This window comes from Harmonia axyridis, chromosome 4, assembly GCF_914767665.1.
Source record: "Harmonia axyridis chromosome 4, icHarAxyr1.1, whole genome shotgun sequence".
NCBI lineage: Eukaryota > Metazoa > Arthropoda > Insecta > Coleoptera > Coccinellidae > Harmonia > Harmonia axyridis.
The window spans coordinates 42,043,154-42,066,482 of NC_059504.1; the positions used below are offsets into that span (position 1 = coordinate 42,043,154).

The 23,329-nt window shown below is 35.0% G+C and overlaps 1 protein-coding gene across 1 annotated transcript; it reads left to right on the top strand.

Moving 5' to 3' along the window:
* Positions 1–4,236: 4,236 nt before the first annotated feature.
* On the top strand, positions 4,237–8,823 carry LOC123678722 (transposable element Tc1 transposase). The gene is made up of 2 exons (XM_045615876.1): positions 4,237–5,223; positions 8,635–8,823. The coding sequence occupies exons 1-2, from the start codon at positions 4,237–4,239 to the stop codon at positions 8,821–8,823; spliced, it is 1,176 nt and encodes a 391-aa protein (XP_045471832.1).
* The last annotated feature ends 14,506 nt before the right edge of the window (positions 8,824–23,329 follow it).

The window sequence follows — 23,329 nt, forward strand, 5'->3', positions numbered from 1 at the left end:
ACCTCCGGTTGAAATATATGTACAAGTCAAAGACTTACCCTGTATAAAATAACAGTTTATGCTCTGTCCAAAATATCAAGTTGATTATATCATTGGAATCATAAAAAATTCGAGAAGAATATTGGAAATAAATATCCGATATTTCTGTGATATCAAATCCAATATGGTTTGATTTTGAAATAACAATTTCAAGCTTCTTGAAAAATTTCTCGTCATCACAGAAAATTTAAGTAGATTATCGAAAAATATAAGGTAAGCACTGGCGTGAAGTCAGGAGCTTTAAAGCTCTCGTTCATTCAAAGGAATTGATATATGACATGTGATTCATTAGTCGCATCTCATATGCACCTATATATAGTTCTGTGGTCTCCAAGGGAGCAATTGGCGCATGAATGAACGAGTGCTTGGAAGTTCCTAACTCCACGTCAGTGCCCCATTTTTGACTAACGGTCAGTTCTTAGAGGATCTCGGGTTTCAGCATTCATTCTGTCCAACATTATAGCAAAATCCCAATCTTAGTGAGCGAAGCCATAATCAAACAATTACTCCTTGCCCAATAATGTCGACAGATCTAATTAAAATTCCTACAAAACTATACCACACAAAATTATGAAAGTAAATACATCTTATATCCTTAAAAATTGGACAATAATTTCTCAATTTCAAAGTTTCACTCTTCAGATTTTTATTAATGTGGAAATAATTGTGCTATATCAACAACATTTTCATGATTACCTATCAACAATGGAATATAGAAGAATTAAGAAAGTGTTCATCCCATCTCAAAATTTACCATAAACCCAATATCAACATTACAACAAGGGGTGATTTGAAACATAAACAATCTCATGAATAGAAAGAAGATTACACAGACATTCTAACTCAATCCAGTGCAAATACTCAAAATAAACAGATGATGTGGATCAATAAACTCCATATGAATCGATGCTAATAATAAGGGATGTACACACATAATTAGACATTTTGAGAACCACTGGTGTTCAGGTTTACCTTAAATAGCTTCATTGCATGATCGGGTTTGTTATTATGGCGTCTCTAATGTTACACATGACGTCACGTGATAAAAATACGCGTCACATCGAGATACGATACAAACCCAAACCCAAACCAAAGGGTCGAAAATATATAACTTAGTAAGTGCTTAGAAAGTAATAGTGATTTTTCATCTGCGCAATATATTTTATTATTTGATATTTATAGAACACAAAAACATGTTTCTGCTTGCAGCTAGTAGTTAGTCTGAAAAATTAAAATGTCTCTTCTGTATGGATTGAAGAAGAACTTTCGAATAACATATGAGCAATGATATATTCCTTGTTCTCAACCGTGCAAAACTTTCTGACCAAATAAAGATTTCTTCGCTAATGACCTGGAAGTGCATGCCTTAGAAACTCTCGAACACACACTCTCTGTATACAAACAACTGAGTCAACCACTATCGCATGATCCATGAAATATTCATGAATTTTTTTCGATCAGAGATTAAACACGAAAATTATGTACTTAGTTAGCCCATATTTACGAAAATCGACACTAAAACTTATACGTTAATTTGTAACTCTTTCAATTATTATGTATCTGAAATGTTTCAATTAATACTTTTTTGTGGAGAAGGATGTGTGAATTTTAATCACTAATTTTTTTCTTTTTGAGTAGTTTTGACAATGTAGAGATTTGTCTTAGATCATAATATATTTTTAATTAGATGACAACATTTCAGAAAATTAATATACTCGTATGAAGGATTTTTCAAATTCCATGTAATCAAAATTTCGATTTCGAATGAAAATTCATATACATACAGTCAATCTAATACCAGAATTTTTGGATTGAAGGTATTGTCAAAGAGATAGTTTTCGAAGATAACGCAATTCCCTTTATAATTACATGGAATTTGGACGTCAGTCAGAGTGTTTGATAATGAAACTTAGTTTTGACTTTATAAAAAGCTTGAACATTTCGTTTTTTTCTTTAAGATGAACGAGTAAAACAATCGGATTAAGCAGATGAACCATTATTTTAAATTCGAATGCGCTCACGCCCACCACTAATTAATTCGATATAAAAAATGAAAAATATCAAAATATAATAGAATGTGGTATGAAATAATAAAACTTCTTATATTTCTGAAGAAGGATAAGTCGTAAATGGTGAAATGGAATAGTTTCTCACATATTTTGCATTCTATTCTGAGGAATCAAGATTTTAATCGGATAATTGAAAAGAAAAATAATCCAGAAGCCGCCACAAGTAGAAATAAAATTCGGCAATGTTTAGCAAAGCGAACGTCGACAAGCCTGATGAGTGCATGTGTTTTTTTTTAAGCGTTAATATCTCGTTAACAGCACTTTTATGGATATTTATGAGTATAATGCATAATTCAGCTTTGATGGTTTTTAATGTTGATTAAATTTGTCTGTATTCCTTTCTTGTTGTTTTTGTTGTTGCTGACCGAATTGAATCTCATTCGTTACTTTGAATTGATACACATGTGATATTGTTGATTAAGCTTGAAATGCCGCCCTTGAATTTTGCCGCTCTAGGCGACTGCCTCCCCCCCTAGCGACGGCCCTGCAGAAAACAAACATCGGAATGGCGTCTTGCAACTGAACTGAAACAACGTCAGAGATGAGAGATGATGTTCACAGATTTATTTTGCTTATAACAGTATTGTGCAGTTGGAAGACTGCCCTCTGGCAGTATTCTGGGCCCCCTGCAGTTAATAAAAGACAAACAAGAATTAGAGCCGATTATTTAAGTAGATTCTTGAAAATGCCTTGAAACGTATTTCGAAGATTGTAATGTTCATTGCCATGATGGAATTATTAAGAAAAGACTCTTCTCTTCTTTGAAGATGATACAATAAATTGATCATCATTTTCATTTCGTGGAAAGTAAATCAGTTTTTAGCAAGAATATTAGAAATCTTATTAAAACGATATAAAATTGTACCACTTATACGATAAAAGCTGAGGTTGGGTCTAGGAGCGATAAGCAATTGGTTTTCAATTGTTTCATCTTCATCGATCGACACAAGTATGAGGTACGTGTCAATATGAATAGGAAGGAATTGAAGAATTTCGATCCACCTGCTGAAAATAGAATTTTACCCTGATTTTAATAAGGTCAAATATTAATATTCCGTGTAGCCGTGTCGACATAACTAAAGAGTTCAGCGCTATAATAACGCAGACAATTTGAGGGATGGATCCGTACCTATCACATCAAAATCGATTTAACATTATAGTCTTCACCATAATTCTACTAAATAGGTACACAAAACTATCTATTTCTTCCTTGATCTTCCGAACGGGAAGTATTGATTGATTAGGTGGGTTTTATTGGAAACTAAGTGCAGAAGGGTTTTTACTGTTTCTTTTCCATTTATTTTCAACCCATAATATTATGCAGGATAATCTTCGGATTTCTAGTTGAGAATAGAAATAAAAACTGAAATTCATCGCGCTGATTCATCTGTCCTGTACCAATATAAAATCTATCCAGAAATTTGGAATCGCAAAGTAGTTTATTAAAACGCCCAACGTTGCTCCATTTTGAAATACAGGGTGTCCTAGAAGTCAACGTCAAGCCGGAACAGGCTAAGTCTTCAAAAAAATATCAAAAAAACACCTGATTTTTTTTTTAATTTGAAGAAGTGAAAGAAAAAGTATCGAAGTCAATTGAAAATTAAGCTGAGCTTCATGAGAAAATTGACGTCAACTTCTGGGACGCCCTTTATAAAGAATTCCAGTCCTTTCCGTTTTAGATAAAGCATCAGCAAAATCTACAGAATTGTTCCAAAGATTTGGGCCATTCAGAAAAAAAGATTATTTGGTGTCTGATAAGTGGATACTACCCGATTTGGATTGTACTTCACCTTTATGTTTTCATTTTACAATTGATTCAATTTTCAAATTCAATCAAAATGAAATACACACATCGGAAAAGTCTAAGGATATTTCAGTATATCTCGCATGGTAAATCGCATATTGCTTTTATCTCAAGTTTTTTGCAGACTATCAATTGAAATCATCATGCGGAATGAATTTTGGTTGTATATATGCTAGCCAAGAAAATATGGGAGATATGATAAAAATAAAAAAAATGAATGTCGCAGTTAAAATTTCTGTATTTGATTTTAATCATTTCATGCATTCGTTAGATCGATTTTGGGTTATAACATCGACAATATTTTTCTATCAACTTCTTTTTATTATGGAACGACATCATTTAACTTTGGAAGAGATGAATCGAGTGGTTGGTTTACTTGAAGGGGGCATGAGACAAGTCGATGCAGCTGAGCGAATGGGTGTTTCACAAAGTGTTATAAGTCGTTTGTGGAGGCGTTTCAGAACAACTGGAAATCCTGCCGAAAATCATCCAGGACGTGGACGTTGTACAACTGCTATTCAAGACAGATTTTTGGTTTTGACCGCCCGAAGGCAACCCACTATAACGGCTCCTGAGTTGGATATGGAATTTCAACGGGCTCATAATTTGACCATTGGGCGAGATACTGTGAGGAATCGTCTTCATGAAGCCGATCTTCATTCCAGACGGCCCATTAGGTGTCCACCACTTTCCAGAGGAAATCGCGCTGCAAGATTGAATTGGTGTCGTGAGTTTCAAAATTGGGGTGTCAATGAGTGGTCCACAATTTTATTCACAGATGAATCAAGATTCGGATATCATCCAGATTCTCGTCGAATAAGACTATGGAGACGATCTGGTAATTTAGAACGCTTGAGACACGTCCAGGAAGTACACCGTTATAGAGGTGGTACAATTATGGTGTGGGGAGGAATTTCCATTGGACGTAGAACAGAGCTCGTTTTTCCTGATGGTTTTCTAAGAGCTCAGCAATATTTGGAAAATATTCTGCAACCAATTGTACAACCTTATGCAGAAGCTGTTGGTGAAAACTTCCATTTGATGCATGACAATGCTCGTCCCCATACCGCTCGTATTGTGACACAATGGTTGGATAATGAGGGAATTGATGTTTTGCAATGGCCAACACAATCTCCGGACCTGAATCCGATAGAACATGTATGGAACATGCTTCAAAGAAGGATTACGCCAAATATGGGAAACGTCCAAAATGTTTTAGAATTCAGGGAGCTTCTGACAGCTGAATGGACAAATTTAAATCAGGAAGACCTAAACAATCTGATTTTGTCTATGAATCGTAGGTGTAGAGCCGTAATTAATCAACGAGGAGGCCACACATTGTATTAAATGCCAAACTTGAATTGATTTTCGATAAAAAATTACTAAGAATAATTTCTATGTTTTTCGCAATTTAGAGACTTCGATTTTTTTCACTTTTTCATTATAAAAATTTCGGTTTATTTGAAGTATATAAACAATTATTGAATACATCTATACATAATTTCCTCGAATTTTCTTTCATTTAACTCAAAACCAATCATTTCGAAGAATATCCTTAGACTTTTCCGATGTGTGTATTTCGAAATATCGACAATATAATCCGTATAACAGTATCTGAAGGAAAGTCTAACACAAATGTTAACTAAGTGAAAAGTTATCAAGTCTGTTGTCAAGTATCACATATGCATTGAAGATGTTGAATTTTATGTCCAGATTGCAAAAATAACATCAGATACATTTTTTATAGTTAAGTGTTAAAGAAATTAAATTGAACTATGAGTTCTAAATAAGTATAATCGAATTATTTAATACCGCTCTCTTCCTCAGAACTTGCTACTATAACTATATAACTATTAGAATTTTGCCTAGAACAAGAACGAAAAAAAATAGAATGTAGGTCCACCGTCTTGAGGTTTCATCAAAATTTAATAAAGCTAATCGCATGGAAAATATTAAGCTTGTATTGATCCAAAAACTCGTGAATTTGTCTGTTTCCATTGTGAAGTGAGAAAATGAAGGTGTGAATAGTTGAATTCACATTGCAAATGTTGATAATGGGGAGAAATTAATGATTGTTGAGGTTGCAAAATGGCGAAAGCGCTAATCAAAATTATTCGTGTTGTAGCTATTCAATTGAATGGAGAATCAGGTGAAAGTGATAGAAAAGGAAATAAATACTTTCAAAAATGGCGTGAAGGTATGTTAAGCTCCTACTAGTTGTTGGGGTTGGTTGTTCTCACATTAATACTGTTAATTTACTGTTGCTCATCGTTCTGATTTGATTTATTTGAACCTATTATGCCAAAAATAAATCAATTCTAAAAGTATTGATACCATTCACATTATCGATCGAAACGGTGTGAAAATTCCAGTCCACTACTGGAATATTTAGTAATCTCTTCTCCTCACGAGGGTGAAATAACAAGAAAACGTTTTAATAATATCTTATGAAGACATATTCCACATTATCTACTAGTTGAATCACCGGAAAGATCAATGAACGAGTTATTCAACAAACCCATTTTATTGGATAGTTACAAATTTTTATTACGATACTAGTCTCATAACAGCAAACTATATTTTCGTCTTATTGCATTTTTGCGAGAAAACTATCCAATATGAAAATTTGAGGGAACATGATCCTAATAAGTATGACTAATTGAATAATGTACACATAAACTCAACTTGAAGATAGTTATTGGCTAACTAGACAAAACGACACACCAAATCTTGGTCTAAATTTGCAACAACGTAAACTGCTGAGCAGCAATATGAAGAAAGATTAAACGATTTTTCCTAGCTAACCTACTATCTTGAAGGGTACTTTTCTAAAAAAAACTACTTCAACTTCACTAATCAGAGAGTTAAATCATCATCAGTTGGCAACCCCTAAAAGCATCACAAGTCACAGGAAACCTATCAGAGATCAGATGAAATTATTGAATAAATAAAGGTATAACTTCAAGTAGAGCTGATACCGGCACTGGGTACAGTTCAAACCCAGACCGACTATGCGGTAATCGATATACGTCGAGGTTGTCTTAGCGGTTTATAATAACAAACCACGTGATTGCTATTAGCACATAACCTTAAATTCACGCGATCACAGCTGTGCCATGAAGTGATAACGCCATTGAATTAGTCTACCCGATGGTGAAAACTTTGGAAGTTCTTCATACCGGAGTAAATAATATAATTTTCAGTTTTTTGTCGTTTGACATATCGGATACACTACAACTGCATGAAGTGTTTTTACTGTCGTTATCACTGATTATGAGCCCCTGAAGGATAAGATAATATTTGCGTGGATCAGAAGTACTCAACATTCTTTGATGATGGCATTGAATTGCATGCATTTTAAAATATTTCTACAATAGGTAATATAGGGTTAGAACAGTTAGGCAATGAGCAAATTGTCTTAGTCAAAACTTTCGATATATTTTTATGAATAATTGAGATTTGAGTTATACGGTGAATAGACTTCAACACTGTTGTTTTCTATAGCAAATAACTTTAGAAATGATATCAATATTACCTGATGCCTTTACTTAACACCAACTAATTGTCAACTTCATTTTCTTCATTATTAACTCTACAATAATATTGGGTTAAAACAGTTAGGCAATGAGCAAATTGTCTCAATTATAACTTTCGAAAGCATGAGATCATATATTTTGATGGATAATTGAGATTTGAATTATACTGTGAATAGACTTCAACACTGTTGTTTTCTCTACCAAATATCTCTAGAAACGATATCATTATTACCTGGTGCCCTGACTTAACATCAACTAATTGTCAACTTTATTTTCTTTATTATTGATTTCAGTGTTCAACTCACCCACTAGCCAGCTACATCACTTCAACAATGGTTAATTCTAGAAACTCAGAAGCTATTTGTTGATAATCAATTGGAAGTTGATTACCCATAAATTGATTACCTATTATCAAATTCAGACACAATTAGGGCTATTCTACCAAAGCCCTATCCATGAATTTCAGGCATGTACTTCTAAGGAAAACTAAATCTAAGGATACTTTCAAGTGTCGAAGAATTTAGAAAAGAAGAAGAGAAGTCTAGGAAAATCAATGAAAATACTACTAAATTTTAAGAGAGAGAAAGAAAAAATTACCTGGATAATATGATTCCATACATCAACAAATGATCAAACAATGAAGATAGAAAATAATTGATATCAAAGATTTCAATAAAAGAATAGTTGAACAGTTAGAGACCAGCCTTCGAAAGGAAACCATTTCCAATTCATAACACAGACACAACTTAGAGAATTCTCTCAAACCACTGACACTTAATCATAGGAAGGAAGACAGTCATAATAAAAATAAAAATAAACTCTCATCCAGAAATGCTTCTTATTACTTAAAAAAAATGTACGGAAGAAGAGCTGAAAGAAATAATTTTCTCCAGCAACAAGAAACGTAGTCAAGGAGATGACAACATCACAATGGAGGACTTTCAGAATATCTATGAAACAATAAAGACCAAACTGCTAGAGTTGATAAATAGGATGCTTAAGGAGGGAAAGTTTCCTGACTGTGCAAAGACTGCAAAAGTCTTTCCTATCCACAAAAAAGGGAGAAGAGATGAACCAGAAAATTATCGTCCCATAACGGTAGTAAATACCTTAGATGCTGGAGAAAGTAATAAAAAATAGATTTGAAGGTTTTTTTCCAATCCATGAACATCAATATGCGTTTCAGAAAGGTAGTGCAACTTTAGGAGCAGCTTTGGACCTGGTGGAAGCTGTAATAAAAAATATGGAAAGTGGAAGACATGTAGTAGACCTGTTTGCTGATTTACAGAAGGCATTCGACACTGTTGACCATAAAAAACTATTAGAGAAACTTTATAATATGGGTGCACGTGGACCGGCAATTGACCTGACATAAATCTATACCTATCCAGGGGATAAAACAGTATACTTATGTAAATGGGAATAAAAGCTCAGAATGAATTGTAAGGTTCGGTGTCCCACAAGGGTCAGTCCTTGGACCATTATTAATAAAAATGGGCCAACATTTTCAAACTAGGTACATAAGATGAAAATGAATTATTTCAACAGTTGTAGATATTAAAATACTGAAAGCCAGAAGTGGTTTGGAAGAGAGAAAAGAAGAGAAGAGATCATATAAGAACACTAGGGTAATATAAGGTAATTTTGAAAGCTATCCAGAGAAATGAATACAGGTTTGGAAAGAAGATTTCAGAAAGACTTCAAAGTTGCACCATCAAGAGAAGCCCATTTAGAATCAATTTTGAATTGAAAATGGTGAACTGTAAATTGGTTGCTATTATTCGCAAACAAAATTAGAAGATTCTCAAAAATCACCGTTATTCAATTCCAATAAAGAGGGTAGTAACTTCAGAAAAAACTGTACTTACTGGAGACTAGATAAAAAACTAAACGATCTCAACAATAACTGCTACTAGAGAAAGAAAGGTTATATGCGTTAATAACTTACCCCGAGTGTCAGTAGGGTGTTGAGCTAGACTTGTAGACGCCACTCTGTCTATACACTATCTGATGCGTCACCACACGATAGCAATTTCAACCTAAAGCCCTGCGCACGCTTCTCGACTCATTTCAACCCTAGAACGGCGCGTCGTCTGTCGTCGGGGTTTCCCCTCCACCGTTATTCGTCCAATATTTCACCCCTCCCCCTCCCCACTCGCTATTGGATATGTGTGCTGGTTTTTCCGATTTGTTTTCTGTTCCATACCGGCAATTTTTTTTTTCTGTGTTTTCGCATTTCATACGAAAGGTACACCCGTGTACTCCGCCATTGGTCGTCATTTTTTTTTTAATGATTTTCTGATAATCACGGTAATTTTCGCGCTGCAAAACTGTCACGATTGGACGGATGCAATTCAGGGATGCAGGGCGGGCCGTTTGATCTCCAGATAGATGGCGCTGGGAGATGTTATTTCCGAAATTTTGGGTGTTTCCGCCCGGCTCAAAGCAGGACCGGTTGGCATGGTGAAGGGGTTGTTGGAAATGTTGGAATTCGGGATATTACATTAATTGGTGGACATTTTGGATTCATAATGAAGTAGAAACATGATCTCAATTGAATTCAGGACAAAACGAGCCTTTTCATTTCGAAGAGAATTTAATAGAGATGAGAAGCAGAATACTTCGTACTTAATGATCGAAATAAAAAATTCTTTTATTACGGATCAGTGAACTTTAGTTAGTGATCCATAAAAATCAGAATACCAGAAAGTATACATATGCAAGTTTTGAAATAAAAACATAAACCCTTATATTTATACATGAGTACTTCAACATTCTCACATTAAAATATGTAGTAGGTATGTTTTTATAATATACCAACAGATTTATCTTTATGTGAAATACACAGTTTATAATTTTTCAGATATTTCGTTTGAACTTTGAAATAAATCTTCCTGGAAGAATTGACTCGATATTAATGCAGAGAAATTATTTCTATATCAGACTACGAAGAGAAATAAGATATATATTTTCAACATTTGTATCCACATATAATGTGTTGATATAAAATAAAACCTATTCGAATAAAAAATAAGGCTTATCTGAAATTTCTAAAGATTTTGTATTGATTCCAATGACACTATTATTAATCAATAAATTTGGGAATATAATCGGAAATTTACTTCTTTGAATTCATCCCCTATTTACCAAAAAGTGATATGAACTCCAAACTTGAAAATAATTTACTATTCAATCCACTCAGATATTATGGTTGATGTCAAGGTACATATTTCGTATTTGAGAAAGATACTAGCTTCAAGTCAGGATCTTATACGAGCTAGTTATACTGCTCAATCACAATCTCTGGATCACTCCTTGAGAGAAAACTGCATATGTATGAAAAAGCAAACCCACATTCAGACACTGATCACGCCAAAAACTGCTCAGTTTTCAAGTCAGAAAAATTGCATTATCTGAATATTAACTTGCACATGCAAAATTTCAATAGCATTTGTCCCTTGATATCTGAGATCAAACAAATCAAAACAATGATTTCAAGTGTATCTGAATCTACAACGTGAAATAATTCTACAACAAACAATTTTGGGATTGGACCGGTAATTTTCGATAATATATCGAAGAAATCCACCAATCACCTCAACTCCATAATAAGAAATATAGTGATTTCATCAGTTTTCGAATTGAATGAGGCATATTGAGACCTCAAATCTACACTGAAATCTTCTGAATTATTCACTCCAAAAAATATATCAATATCAATAATGTAGCAGCTAATAATTTTGTTCATATATTTACAATAAATGGTGATATCATTATTATTATTAATTGAATTTCATATGAGTTTAAAGAACACTAATCTTGAGATTAGTGGATATTACTTCGTCTTAAAAATTTATCTACAATGAAATTCTATCGAGTGAGGACCAAATAATTTAACTATTGATATTAATACATCCGCGAATTACAGAACAAGCGCGCAAAAGGACAAACGCGTCATTTCCACCCTCTCCAAATCGTATTCGAAGAAAACGTGCCGATTACATAACATAGAAAAACATGGTCAAAAGAAGGGAATCCCCAACGACACTGAAAGAACACTCACCTGTCAAGAACAATCGGACACAAAAGTCACTACTGTTAAAAATCGGATAGACCGGGTGGAGGTCGGAACGACAACTGGACGTGCTCACTACAAAAATATCATCGTCAAAGTTGAGGGATTTCCAGTTTGTCTTTGACTGACATTTGTGGGGTCTAGTTGCGATTCCTGAGTCACCTCTTCACTGAACCCCGTAAAAATCGATCGAGCGCTCTGGGCGTGCGCAGAGGAAGAGCAAAACCGCGAATTTGAATCGGGAGATGGAATCTGCCAGAATTTACAACTTTCTCTTTCCTGCAGGGTGAATCCGGTGAATGCAGGCGATCAAACGATCGGAATTGCCTCCTTTTTCCTCAATGGAAACTGTACACACCCAAATTGTCTGGGGATAACTTGTGGAGCGGAGTATGAGTTCCGTTTTTTATCTGGAATAGTTGTTCAGTAGTGTTACATTTGGTATATTGTAGACCTACTGGCCTATCTGGAAAAATCTTTGTTTTATGAGGAGAATTCTGAATCCTAACACCCTACCACTTTCATTTTGATGAGATGAAGGATGAGACCACACTCTGAAAATGTGATCTAGCTGTATCATCATGAATTTAGTCTTAAAATCACAAAAACTGAATGAAGGGTTATCCAATAAAAGATTTCATTTTGATATTGAAAAAAAGAATATATTTTGAAAGAATCATTAGTTGTATACTTCATTGTAAAGAGCAAGGTATATCATTGACGATGAAAAACGATATCAGCCAAATGGCCGCCAAGGCTGCGAATGCAGCATCATATTCTCTTAATGAAATTTTCCATGACCAATTCGCACATTTGCAGCTGTATGTCCTCGATAACTCCACGAATTCCATTTTTAAGGTCTTAAATTAAATTGGGTTGGACCTTATATTTCACGTGGCCCGAAGGAAAAACATCTAAAAATTTTAAATCACAAGATCTCGGTGGCCAGTTGTGATCACCTCTTCGAGAAATTACATTATCTAGAAACTTTTCTTGCAAAATGGCAATTATTTCGTTACTCGTGTGGGATATAGCACTATATTGACACTCGTTAGTTCGGTAGCGCAATCCATTCACCGAATAACTAAGGTCCATCAATCACTTCACAGGTCCAAAAACCAATCAGTGACACGTTTGAACAATCATTCTGAGTTCTAATTCGACTTCATATTATTAACGTAGCCTCCGAGGTAAAAATGGGCCTCATTCCTGAAGATGATTTTTCGATGAAAATCCAGAATATTTTGATGCATTTCAAAAACCTAATCAACGAAGATAATACGTTGCTTGTGATCGACCGGCTTAAGTTTTTGTGTTAACTGAACTTTGAGCCTTAAGATGTCTTTAGGTGAAATGGTGAAAAGTCGATAGTGCAATGCCTAATTGACAAACCTGGGTTTTTGTCAACACTACGAGTTACAGCAGTAATATTCTCAGTTTTTATTGAGCGACGCACACGTATCCGATTTTTCACATCATCAACTTGTCCCAACAGCTCAAATGCACTATATTGCCGGCCGAGAACCGAGAAGGATTTCCACGATGACCTAAAAATTGCATTAGTTTTTCGAACTATGACTGCATAATTTTCGCCATATTTGTAGTGAAGTCTAAGAATTTCATTGCATTGTGTAAGCATATATCATTCCATTTTTAGTAATGGCGTAGGTTTTACTCGTCGAAAGTCAAAAGTGACAGCAGCTCAGATAGGGGGCTATTTGAAATGTAACCTCTTATGGATACCCATTTATGTATGTGATTATAAAACAAGTAGCAACAAAATAAATTTTATGTTACAACACTAAACTAGTCTTGACATAATAAAAGCGTATTTAAATAATGAGGACTTGAACTTACTGAAAAGTTGGCGTGTACAGAAAATGAAACAAAAAAAATTGAACTCACATGTTGAAATTTTTCACAGAGACTGGTATGGGATAGACAACATCTTTATGGACGGATCAGACAAGTATTTATACCTTCCATAAGAGCATGCATTTACACACCTCATCCCTATATTGAGTAAAAGGAATTCACAGTATCTGGAGGGTATATCACATTCACGCTATAATATCAGAATAACGGGTGATTTTAACTGTCCCAACTCATGTTAGCCGCTCACAACTTGGCCAACCACAATGGACTCCAGCAGATCGTGCTCGAACCCTCTAGATACAGACTCCTTCCTTATAACACCTCATCATCACATCTGATAACAATCTCCTGTCCAATCTATTGTATCTACCACTTTGACATCTTAGCTTCTTCTTCTTTCTGTGTCGTCTTCTACCGAAGGTTGGCGACCATCATGTGATAGGTTTCTCTGTTCTGCGCCGCGTGAAATATAGTTTTTCATCCAGGATTGTTTCTTTCTGCCCAATCCTCTTCTTCTTTCCCTCCATGGTAAGTTGCAATAGACCATACTTGCCATCACGAAACACATGGCCCAGGTAGCATGCTTTCCTTTTCTTGACAGTTGCAAGCAATTCTAGATCTTTATTCATTCTTCTCAGTACCTCCGCATTGGTCACCCTTTCAGTCCATGGTATTCTTAGTATACGTCTATATAGCCACATTTAAAGGGCCGTCTAATTTTCTCATCGTTGTCAGCTTTAACGTCCACCCTTCCACACCATAAAGCAACTTAAAGAGCACGTAGCATTTCGTGGCTCTCCATCGGGTACCAATGCTTAGGTTTCGGTTACTCAAGAGCTTTCCCATTTTTATGAACGTTGATCTTGCAATCTCAATTCTGATCTTAATCTCTAAATCAAGGTCCCATCCATCATTTATTGTGTATCCTAAATACTTATAGCGGTGTACTCTCTCGATAGATTCAGTTTCTATTTGCAGATTGATATTTAGGATATTCCTCTCGCTAATCATCATAAATTTGGTTTTCCTTCTATTGATCTTAAGTCCAAAATGGTCACTTACTGTAGTTATTCTATCGAGCATCATCTGTAAATCTTCAATACTATCCGCAAGCAAGACAGTATCATCTGCAAAACGTAGATTACTGATTGGTACCCCATTAATTTTGATGTCATTATTATGTTCCTCCAGTGCCTCCACAAAGATTTCCTCAGTGTACAAATTGAACAGCAGTGGTGAAAGAATGCAACCCTGTCTAACTCCCCTAGCGATTGCAATGTCCTGACCGGTTATGTCTCCATGCTTAATGTTTGCTGTTTGATTCCAGTAAAGGTTTCTTATAATCTGAATGTCCTTAGTATCAATTCCTGAACTAATAGCTCTATAAGTTTGTCGTGTTTGACGGAGTCAAAGGCTTTCTCATAGTCGATGAAGCAGGCATAGACGTCTTTTTGTTGATCAAGACATTTTTGGACCAAGACCTGCATCGCAAAGGTTTTAGCTGCATTTCTGTTATCCCTGTAAAACTAAAGAAAATGTCAAACTTTCGAGGACAGATTATGAAGGGGTTTGAACGATATTGAGATCTTAAGATTGTTCTAAGTTCTTCTCTGAAGATGATGACAACACACGATCTATATCAGTTGAACAGAACCCATGGATAACAGCAACCTTTTAGAGTCCGTCAGGGTGAAGAAATCTCTATGGCAGCTCTTTGTTCGAAGTAAATCTGAGCCCGATTATCGCAACTATCGAGAAGTCAGTGCAATCACTTGAGGCCATAAATCCGGGCTGCCAAGTCCAAGTTTGAGGACGACTTGGTGCCGAAGATGAATACAAAGAATATTTTCCAAATATGTTTGAAGTTCGTTGGATAGCAAAGTCTCTGTTCTTCTCGTGAGAAATTCAACTGGAATACTGTGCAAACACAGTTCCGATTGTGATGATGTTCTAGTTGAGACCTTTTCCTTCCACTTCACTGTGGAGCATCTGTCAGAGATTCCTCCCTTGCAGACTCCTCGATGTTCCTACTCCATAGGCGATGTACCTTTGTCTCTGTACATGATAAGAATCTTTCCATCCTGAACGTCTCTGCGTCCCCGGGAAGTGATGACATAACATATCTCCTTCTTTCGCGATGTTTCAGAGATTTCTCCGTAAATCGACTCTACCTTTTCAATGGCGTTCAGCATCTTGACGCCTATTTACAAGAGTGGGGATGAGACCCCTCCAACTACTGCTCCATTAGCCTTGTTTTCTTGGTTCCCAAGGTTCTCGAGAGGATAGTCGTCCAACAAACTGATTCCTGATCAACAACATGGCTTTCTACCGGGTAGATCAACTCTTACAAACCTTGAATGATTAAATGATTGGTCTAAGTCTGCGGACGCTGGTGTTCCCACTGTTGGGATATACTTGGACTTTGCAAAGGCGAATTGGTTCATTCCCTAGTGACAGAACATTCAGGGTCAGGGTTGGTAGTGTTTTCTTCGGAAATACTGTGAAGGTCACAAGCGCAGTGCCTCAGGTCTCCATTTTTGGTCCTATTTTCTTTCTGATGTATACAGTAGATCTGCCCTGTCGGATTGATTCTAGTTGCCTCCTATCCGCTGACGTTACCAAGCTATACAGTGCTCCATCGCTTAGTCCAAACCAGCTGCAAGTGGACCTTGACATAGTTATTCAGTAGGCTGAGGTATGGTAGTTACCTCAGAACATAGATAAATGTTGAGTGCCACACATTGGCCGGCATAAACATGGTATTCGTTGGCTGAACAGGTCATTTCCGAAGACGGCAATCATCAAGACCTTGGCGTGATGGTGAACTCCGATCTGAACTGATCTGAACACATTGCTGATGTTTGTCGTAGAGACAAGAGGACCACGTACCTTTTACACAGAGTGTACAGAGGCTGCAAAATTGTTGTACGCTGCTCATGTGAGGCCCATCTTGGAGTACTTGGACCAGTATGAAGGGTGGTTCTTGAATCTGATTTGCAGCTTCTTGAGTCGGTTCAGAGGTGGTGCACAAGGAAACAATTTCCGTTCTTCTCTTGACACGACTACCCATCAAGTTTGCGGCTGTTTGTGCTAACAAGTGATATTTAGAATGGCGCACAAAATTCTGTTAATTAAAAGCGAACAATCTGTATAACAGTTCAGGACCTCTTGCCTGATGAATTTCCTCTCCAACAGAGTTTTCGATTGGAATCGTCTTCCGTCTGGGTTGGTGGATGCGGCGACTGAGAATATGTTCAAGAGCCACTACGATCGGTGGAGAGAGGATGCATCTGTGCAATTCATTTAATTCTTTTGCTATTCTCATATGTATATGGATGGTTGGGATGCTAACAGAATTCTTTTTATGTTATTGTTTTGAATGCATAGGTATATACCTCCACTTTTATTGTAGCTCAATAATAATAATAAAAAAAAGCACTGACGTAAAATCAGGAACTCTTCAACCTTGGAGGCCACAGAACTCTATATAGGTATATATACACTGTATATATTGTCTCCAAGGGTGCAATTGGCACATGAATGAAAGGGCACTCAAGACTTTTTAACCTTGAATATTTATCAATAAGATTTTTTCTTGTGGGCTCAATGCAATATAGCAGCTGGTATTTTCGATGAAAAAGACACAAAAACCTTTCGTGTTTGATCTCAATCAACGATATTTATATGATACCTAAGAATTATTGAAACAAAGCTAATTCTGTTCAATTACAACATTTATATAATTCATTCAAACAAATATTGTATTGACCCAGTCTTCACTAAATGTAAATTTATCCCAATCGAAATTAAAGGACTAAAAATAGAATAACAGTCATTTAAATTCGATATTCGAACGAGCATGAGATATCTAACCATTACGTCCACATATTCTACCCTTTTCATTCTATAGAAATGAAGTATTCATCAATACATTTGTCAGAGGAAAATCCAAATGGTATGACGACTCAGAAATTTTTTAGTGAATGCGATTTCAGATTGAATTCGCTGGATATTCGTTTCTAACTCAAAGTTCTCGTTCCCCTTCCATATTCCTGAGCCTTCAATTAGCCCAAAGAAATACAGACATGAAAAGGAACGTTATTCGAAGGATGTCCTTTTATATATAACTTTCATGATTTCTGAAAAGCGATGAGGAGCGTGGTCATGAAAGGAAAATTCGCATTTGTGCATCTTTCCTGGATTTGCTTCTGCTTCAGTGAAAAATAATTGGATTTTTATTGAATTCATTGGAGAATAAATGCTTCCTCAGCATCATTCACGATATCTCGTTAGCTACACATGAAAGTATTAGGATCGTTAAAACATAAAAACACAAATACATATAGGTATGTTATTTGTCCGAATTTTCTTCTATTCTATTGAATTCGAGTTTTTACAAAAATAAGTTTGGAAAATATACTCTTCAATAACATTTACTTGTGATGTAATAACATGAAAACTAATGTGTTTGGGACTACAATATTTGGCCAATGAAAAGTTTAAAATATCTAAACAATATCAGACATCAAATTTCTGGTGAAACTGTATTTGTGGTTTCAGAGATATAATGTTTCAAATTTACTCTATGTTCGGTCAAAAAAAGTGGAGGGTAATATGGAATGGTCATATGGAGAATATGGGAGGAAGCAAAAAGTACAAGCAAATTATTTCACAATAACACAGGGAAACAAAAAAAATTTTTGCAACAAACCAGCAGTTCGAGGAGATCCAAAGTCGATTTAAGTTGTTGTTAAAATGTCTAGAGTACGTGTACGCGGAATTTATCGCCAGCTAAGTGAATTTGAAAGAGGTCGACTTATTGGTCTACGGGAGGTGGGTTTGTCATTTCGAGAAATTGCTAATAGTATGAAAAGAAATCCAACTACTGTTATGAAAAGCGTGATTTGATAATTCCCAAAATCGAAGTAGAGTAGGCACCAGACGTCGAAGGGGCACGAATCAAGTTCAAGATCGACGTCTAAGACTTATGGCCATTAAAGACCTATTTGCAACAACTCGATCTTTGGCTGATGAGTGATTAGGAGAACAAGACCATCTTGTAACTGTCCGAACGGTTTAACGCCAGATAAGGTCTTTTGGAATGCAGCATTATTATTATGGACCCCATTTTGTGTTACCTCTGACGGTTGAGCATCGCCGGCAACGATTACAGTGGTGGGGAGAACGTCAACAGTGGGATGTGGAATGGCATCAGGTCGTCTTTTTTGATGAATCTCGATTTTCCTTGGGTGCACATGATGGCCGAAGAAGACGCGTACCTCTGTTTGATGTTGAACGTCATGTACACCGGACAGTATGGACGTTATGGTATGGGATGCTATTGCACAAGCAAGTAGGTCAAGTCTTTATTCGAGGTAACATACAACGCTGCGTTACCTTCAAGAAATAGTGGAGCCATATGTTCTCCCTTACCTTCACCGGTTCGACAATCCAATATTTCAGCAAGAAAATACCCGACCTCATGTTGCCAGAGCTAGTTTAAACTTTTTCGAAGCGACCCATGTGGATCCTTTGCCATGGCCGCCCAGATCTCCTGATCTTTCGCCCATAGATCATGTTTGGGACATCATGGGTAGAAGGCTTGGAAATTTACCCCAGCCCCTAAGGACTTTGGAGGCTCTGAGACATGAAGTACAGGTAGCTTGGGATAGTTTCCCTCAAGAAGCAATAGACCATTTTTTGCATCAATACCGAGACGTGTTGGGGAGCGTATAGATAATCGCGATGGAAAAACGCTTCATTAACAAATTTATCGAAAAAAAATTGTAAACTATGCGTTTTTTTCTCGAAATTTAAATCATTCACCTCTTGCTATACTATATGTGTTTTACCAAAAAAAAAATTAAAATTTAAACAGCTCCTTCTGGGCAATTTCTTTGTCAGTATAGTTTCAAATACTTAGGGTGCAATATGACTTATGAGTATTGAAATACACTATTTACAAAGCCACTCAGACCGTTTTCCAGAAAATTTCGGACACATGAGTGAGGAACAAGGTGAAAGATTGCACCAAGATATTAAAGTTATGGAAGACCGCTACCAAGAAAGATGGAACATGCACATGATGGCAAATTACTGCTGGAGCTATAAAAAAGGGACTGTTTAAACATTCAAGAATGTCGCGGAAAAGTAACTTTCGAATTATTGAGTGACTATTTAATTTCTTCAATGTTTTTTTTGTTTGTAAGTACGACATAATATTTTATAACTAAAATAAAAATTTCGTATTCATTTTTTTTACTTCACTTACGAATTTGAGTTGAAATAACCTAACCTATATTTCTCTAAAATTGTATACCTTGAAAATTTGAGCTCCTAGTTAAAAATTAATTTCAATTCAGGACATCAAATTGATATAGAATCAGCTCAAAAAAGCTCGACACCAAAACAGCTGTTCCCCTGTGTAGTGTAATTGTTTTCAAAAGATGAAATAATCCCAATGATATCTATGAATCGCGAAAATCATACACAAAATTATCTTTTTATTTACTAGTGCATGATTCGTGAGCTCATCCATTGCAGATTACGCATATCACCAATATTTTCCAGCTTTCACTCAAAGAAAAATCTTCTTCTCAAAAAACATGAGCTCATTCTTCGTTAGGTGTCGACATTATTATTTTAGTCTCAGACTTTCTTTTCATATCGAATATACCCTATTACCCGCCTTTAGAATTTTGAATGAACTTAACGCTGTATTAATTATTACAGGCAATAACGATTCAAGTAGTCAAGATTTTTACTACCTTATACCTACACAAACTCACCGTGTTCTCAAACAGATTGTTATTCCCGTTTAGCGCTACTTTTTGTTTACAGCAGAACTCTACAGCTGTGAGGACTTCTCTGATATCACAATTATTAGAGAGATAAAGTCACCTTATTGAAAATAATTCGAAGTTCCATATCACCGATTTTACTCTACTATTTCTTTTGTTGATATATTGAAATGGACAATCATAAATTGTGTATTCTCATTTAAACTGTGAAAACTAGCCGTTTCCAAACCAAATTGAAACTTTTTCAAAGGTCAATACAATTATTTCTCATCTAATTTTTTCAAAATTAAAATCTCAAAGTCACATTTCTCCATTTTAAAATTTGATGGAACGAATTTTGATCGCATTAAAAGATCAGAGGCCACCTTCCCAAAGCGGAGTCTCTCCCAAATTCTGAACCATACAAACAGAGAGGCATTTGGGGCCCATATTCTGACGTAACAGTCCTGGACGGTATCCATGGAGACCATCTAGGGATGTAACAATTCATCTTGTTCCTGGTTCACTCTCCTCGTATTTATTTTGGAACAATATTCCCCCGCGCTGATATAGCCGCCTCAATTTTATGCGCCCAAATTTCCATTATAAAATTCTTTTTGTATTATTTACATACTTCGGGGTTCATATCAGATGTTGGGGAATGTACTGAAAAATTGTATTAACGAGAAATTCCATACTGCAGGAGGATGAAGATCAGTTTTGCTATAATTTTTTTGGTGATGTTATATCGTAGGTCGGATGTTTCCCTTGCATTGGGTTTCATAAAGCACAGTACCTACAAAAATGCTTTTTTTTTTCAGATGATTCGAGTACTTGGAGCGAGAATTAGAAAAATATCAAGAATTGGTTGCTACACCGCATCAGTGCATTTAAGTGACAATTCTGAATGATAAATTCCAATGAAAGCTGAAACGAGATATCGATAAATCATTTTGGCAACATTGGTGATAATGTAATGATACTGAGGGGATATTATTCACCATAAAGTTTACCTATAACTGATGCGTGTAGTAGTGAATTTTTATGTAAAATGTGTGATTTCAACTTTATGGCAATCAAGGATGGATTTATGATGTAGTTGTAACCTTTTAACCAAAGAAGACTTTTGTTCCTATAATTATTTGTATAGTGCCTATGTCTATTCTTTATTCGAAGAGTTTTTCGTAGTTGGATTGTTTTTGAAAAAGTTGAATTAATTAAGTTGCATATGAATAAATATCTTTTCTGTAAATATTATAATTATTATTATATAGAAAGGAAATATGATATTATTTTACTCATCTTAAAAACATATAATATTATAACTTGGAGAAAAAATCCTGAAAGATAGAGATTCAATTACAAAAATACTACTCGAAGGTATTATACTGAATTGAAGTTCTTTTGAGTTGTGTCTAATTCTCCCTTGACGAAATTTTCAGCATAGTTTCCTAGAAACGATGTGTAATCATTTCTAATCTTCCCAATTTTGAAAAAAACCATATCAGTCGAAAGAAACCCAGAAATTGACAGAATGACGTAAAAATGCCACAAAAGTTAATCAAAACACTTTGCTATTAGGCTATTTCACTTAAAAAAAATCGAGTTCTTCTAATAGCATTGTGAAGTAGCAATGTATATGGTATATAAAGGTTTTTATTATTATTATATGTGATCAGGTGTGTGTCCGCTATTTTCTTAGATGCATATTGTTTTGGATACTTGATTACGAATTTAGACATCAGTTTTTTAATTTGAGATTATGAAATGAGAGAACTTCTAAATCAAATCAAGTTTCAAATAAATAATTGATTGAATATCTAATAACCTAATTAAATCAAATTAAAATAGCTCATCTATCTCGTTTTTTGATTTGATCAACTAATCTTTTGATACTGCTTTTTGTCATCTACTCTTTTATGTCTTTTCTTAACCTCTAATATATTCTAACCTTGCTATACTACCCCCACTACATTTTCAAATGTTGATTCTTTTATTTTTATTTCTTGATCGATATGCTCTGATTCTTCGCTAGTTCAATTTTTTAATCTGTTTCAGGTTTATCAATATTTTTTGTTGAATTTACGATGTTGACTCTCCAACTCCCAATCGACTGACTTTATTTTACGATGCAAGACTATTTATACCTTTTCAACAAATTTTGAATCAATATCGAGTTATCCTTTATTATTCTTCTCAAAAATTCGTTTATATTCCTAAAAGATTTAGATAGTTTCTTTTAAATTTAAGATACAAAATTTTATACTTCTTCATAAAAAATTTCGTTCTTCCAATTTTTAACTTAACATTCACCTAATATTAATAATTTCAACATATTATTTCCACTATTCGATATCAAATTAATAATTTCTAAGTTTTCTTATATAATATTTCTGAATTTCACCCAATCAATATGAATTCCAATTATAGTTTCATTTCAGATATTTAATAAGTGCTCAAAAATTAATTTGATAATGAATCAATTGATATGTGCCAGAATGATTTTTTGTGTTTAGGACTTATCAAGGCTACATATATAATGGGATATAATTGTATTTTCTTTGGTGTATACAGGGTGAGTCAAAAATGTATACTGAGCATTCTGAGGGTGATAGCACATAGAAAAATAAGTATTGTTTGATGAATAAACTTATGGACCAAAACGCATATTGAAGGAGGTAATGTTCCAATTCCAATGTTGCTAAAATTATAAAAAATTTCTCTGCATAACTTCTAGACTGTGAATGCCACCAGATTGAAAATTCTTGCATAAATGTATGTTGTTTAAATACTTTTTTTTCATTACACTTCCATATATCTGATATTATTATATAAAGAGTGTTTTTTGAGGGTGAGTAATGATTTTTTGGGACAACTTTTTTCGTTGTATTCGTTTTGGTGAAACAATAAAAGCATTCGATGGAGCGAAGAAAATTACAGGAAAAAGGTACTTTCATCGAAATACAAAAAATTGAATCGTTTTCGAGATATTTGAGTATTTGTCTCGGTTTTTGTAGTCACATAATATCGGCAGATACATTCAACGCGAAATTTATTGATGATCATAGATGTTATTTAAAAAATATCATGACTTACCCTCTAAAACACCTTAATAAAAATATCAGTAATGCGGAAGATGTAATAAAAAAATG

Excerpts from the sequence above, each read along its gene's own strand:
- LOC123678722 (XM_045615876.1), top strand. The coding sequence starts at position 4,237 with ATGGAACGACATCATTTAACTTTGGAAGAGATGAATCGAGTGGTTGGT. Across the intron at positions 5,224-8,634 it reads TGAATCGTAGGTGTAGAGCC|AAAGGTAGTGCAACTTTAGG; the intron begins GTAATTAATCAA and ends TATGCGTTTCAG.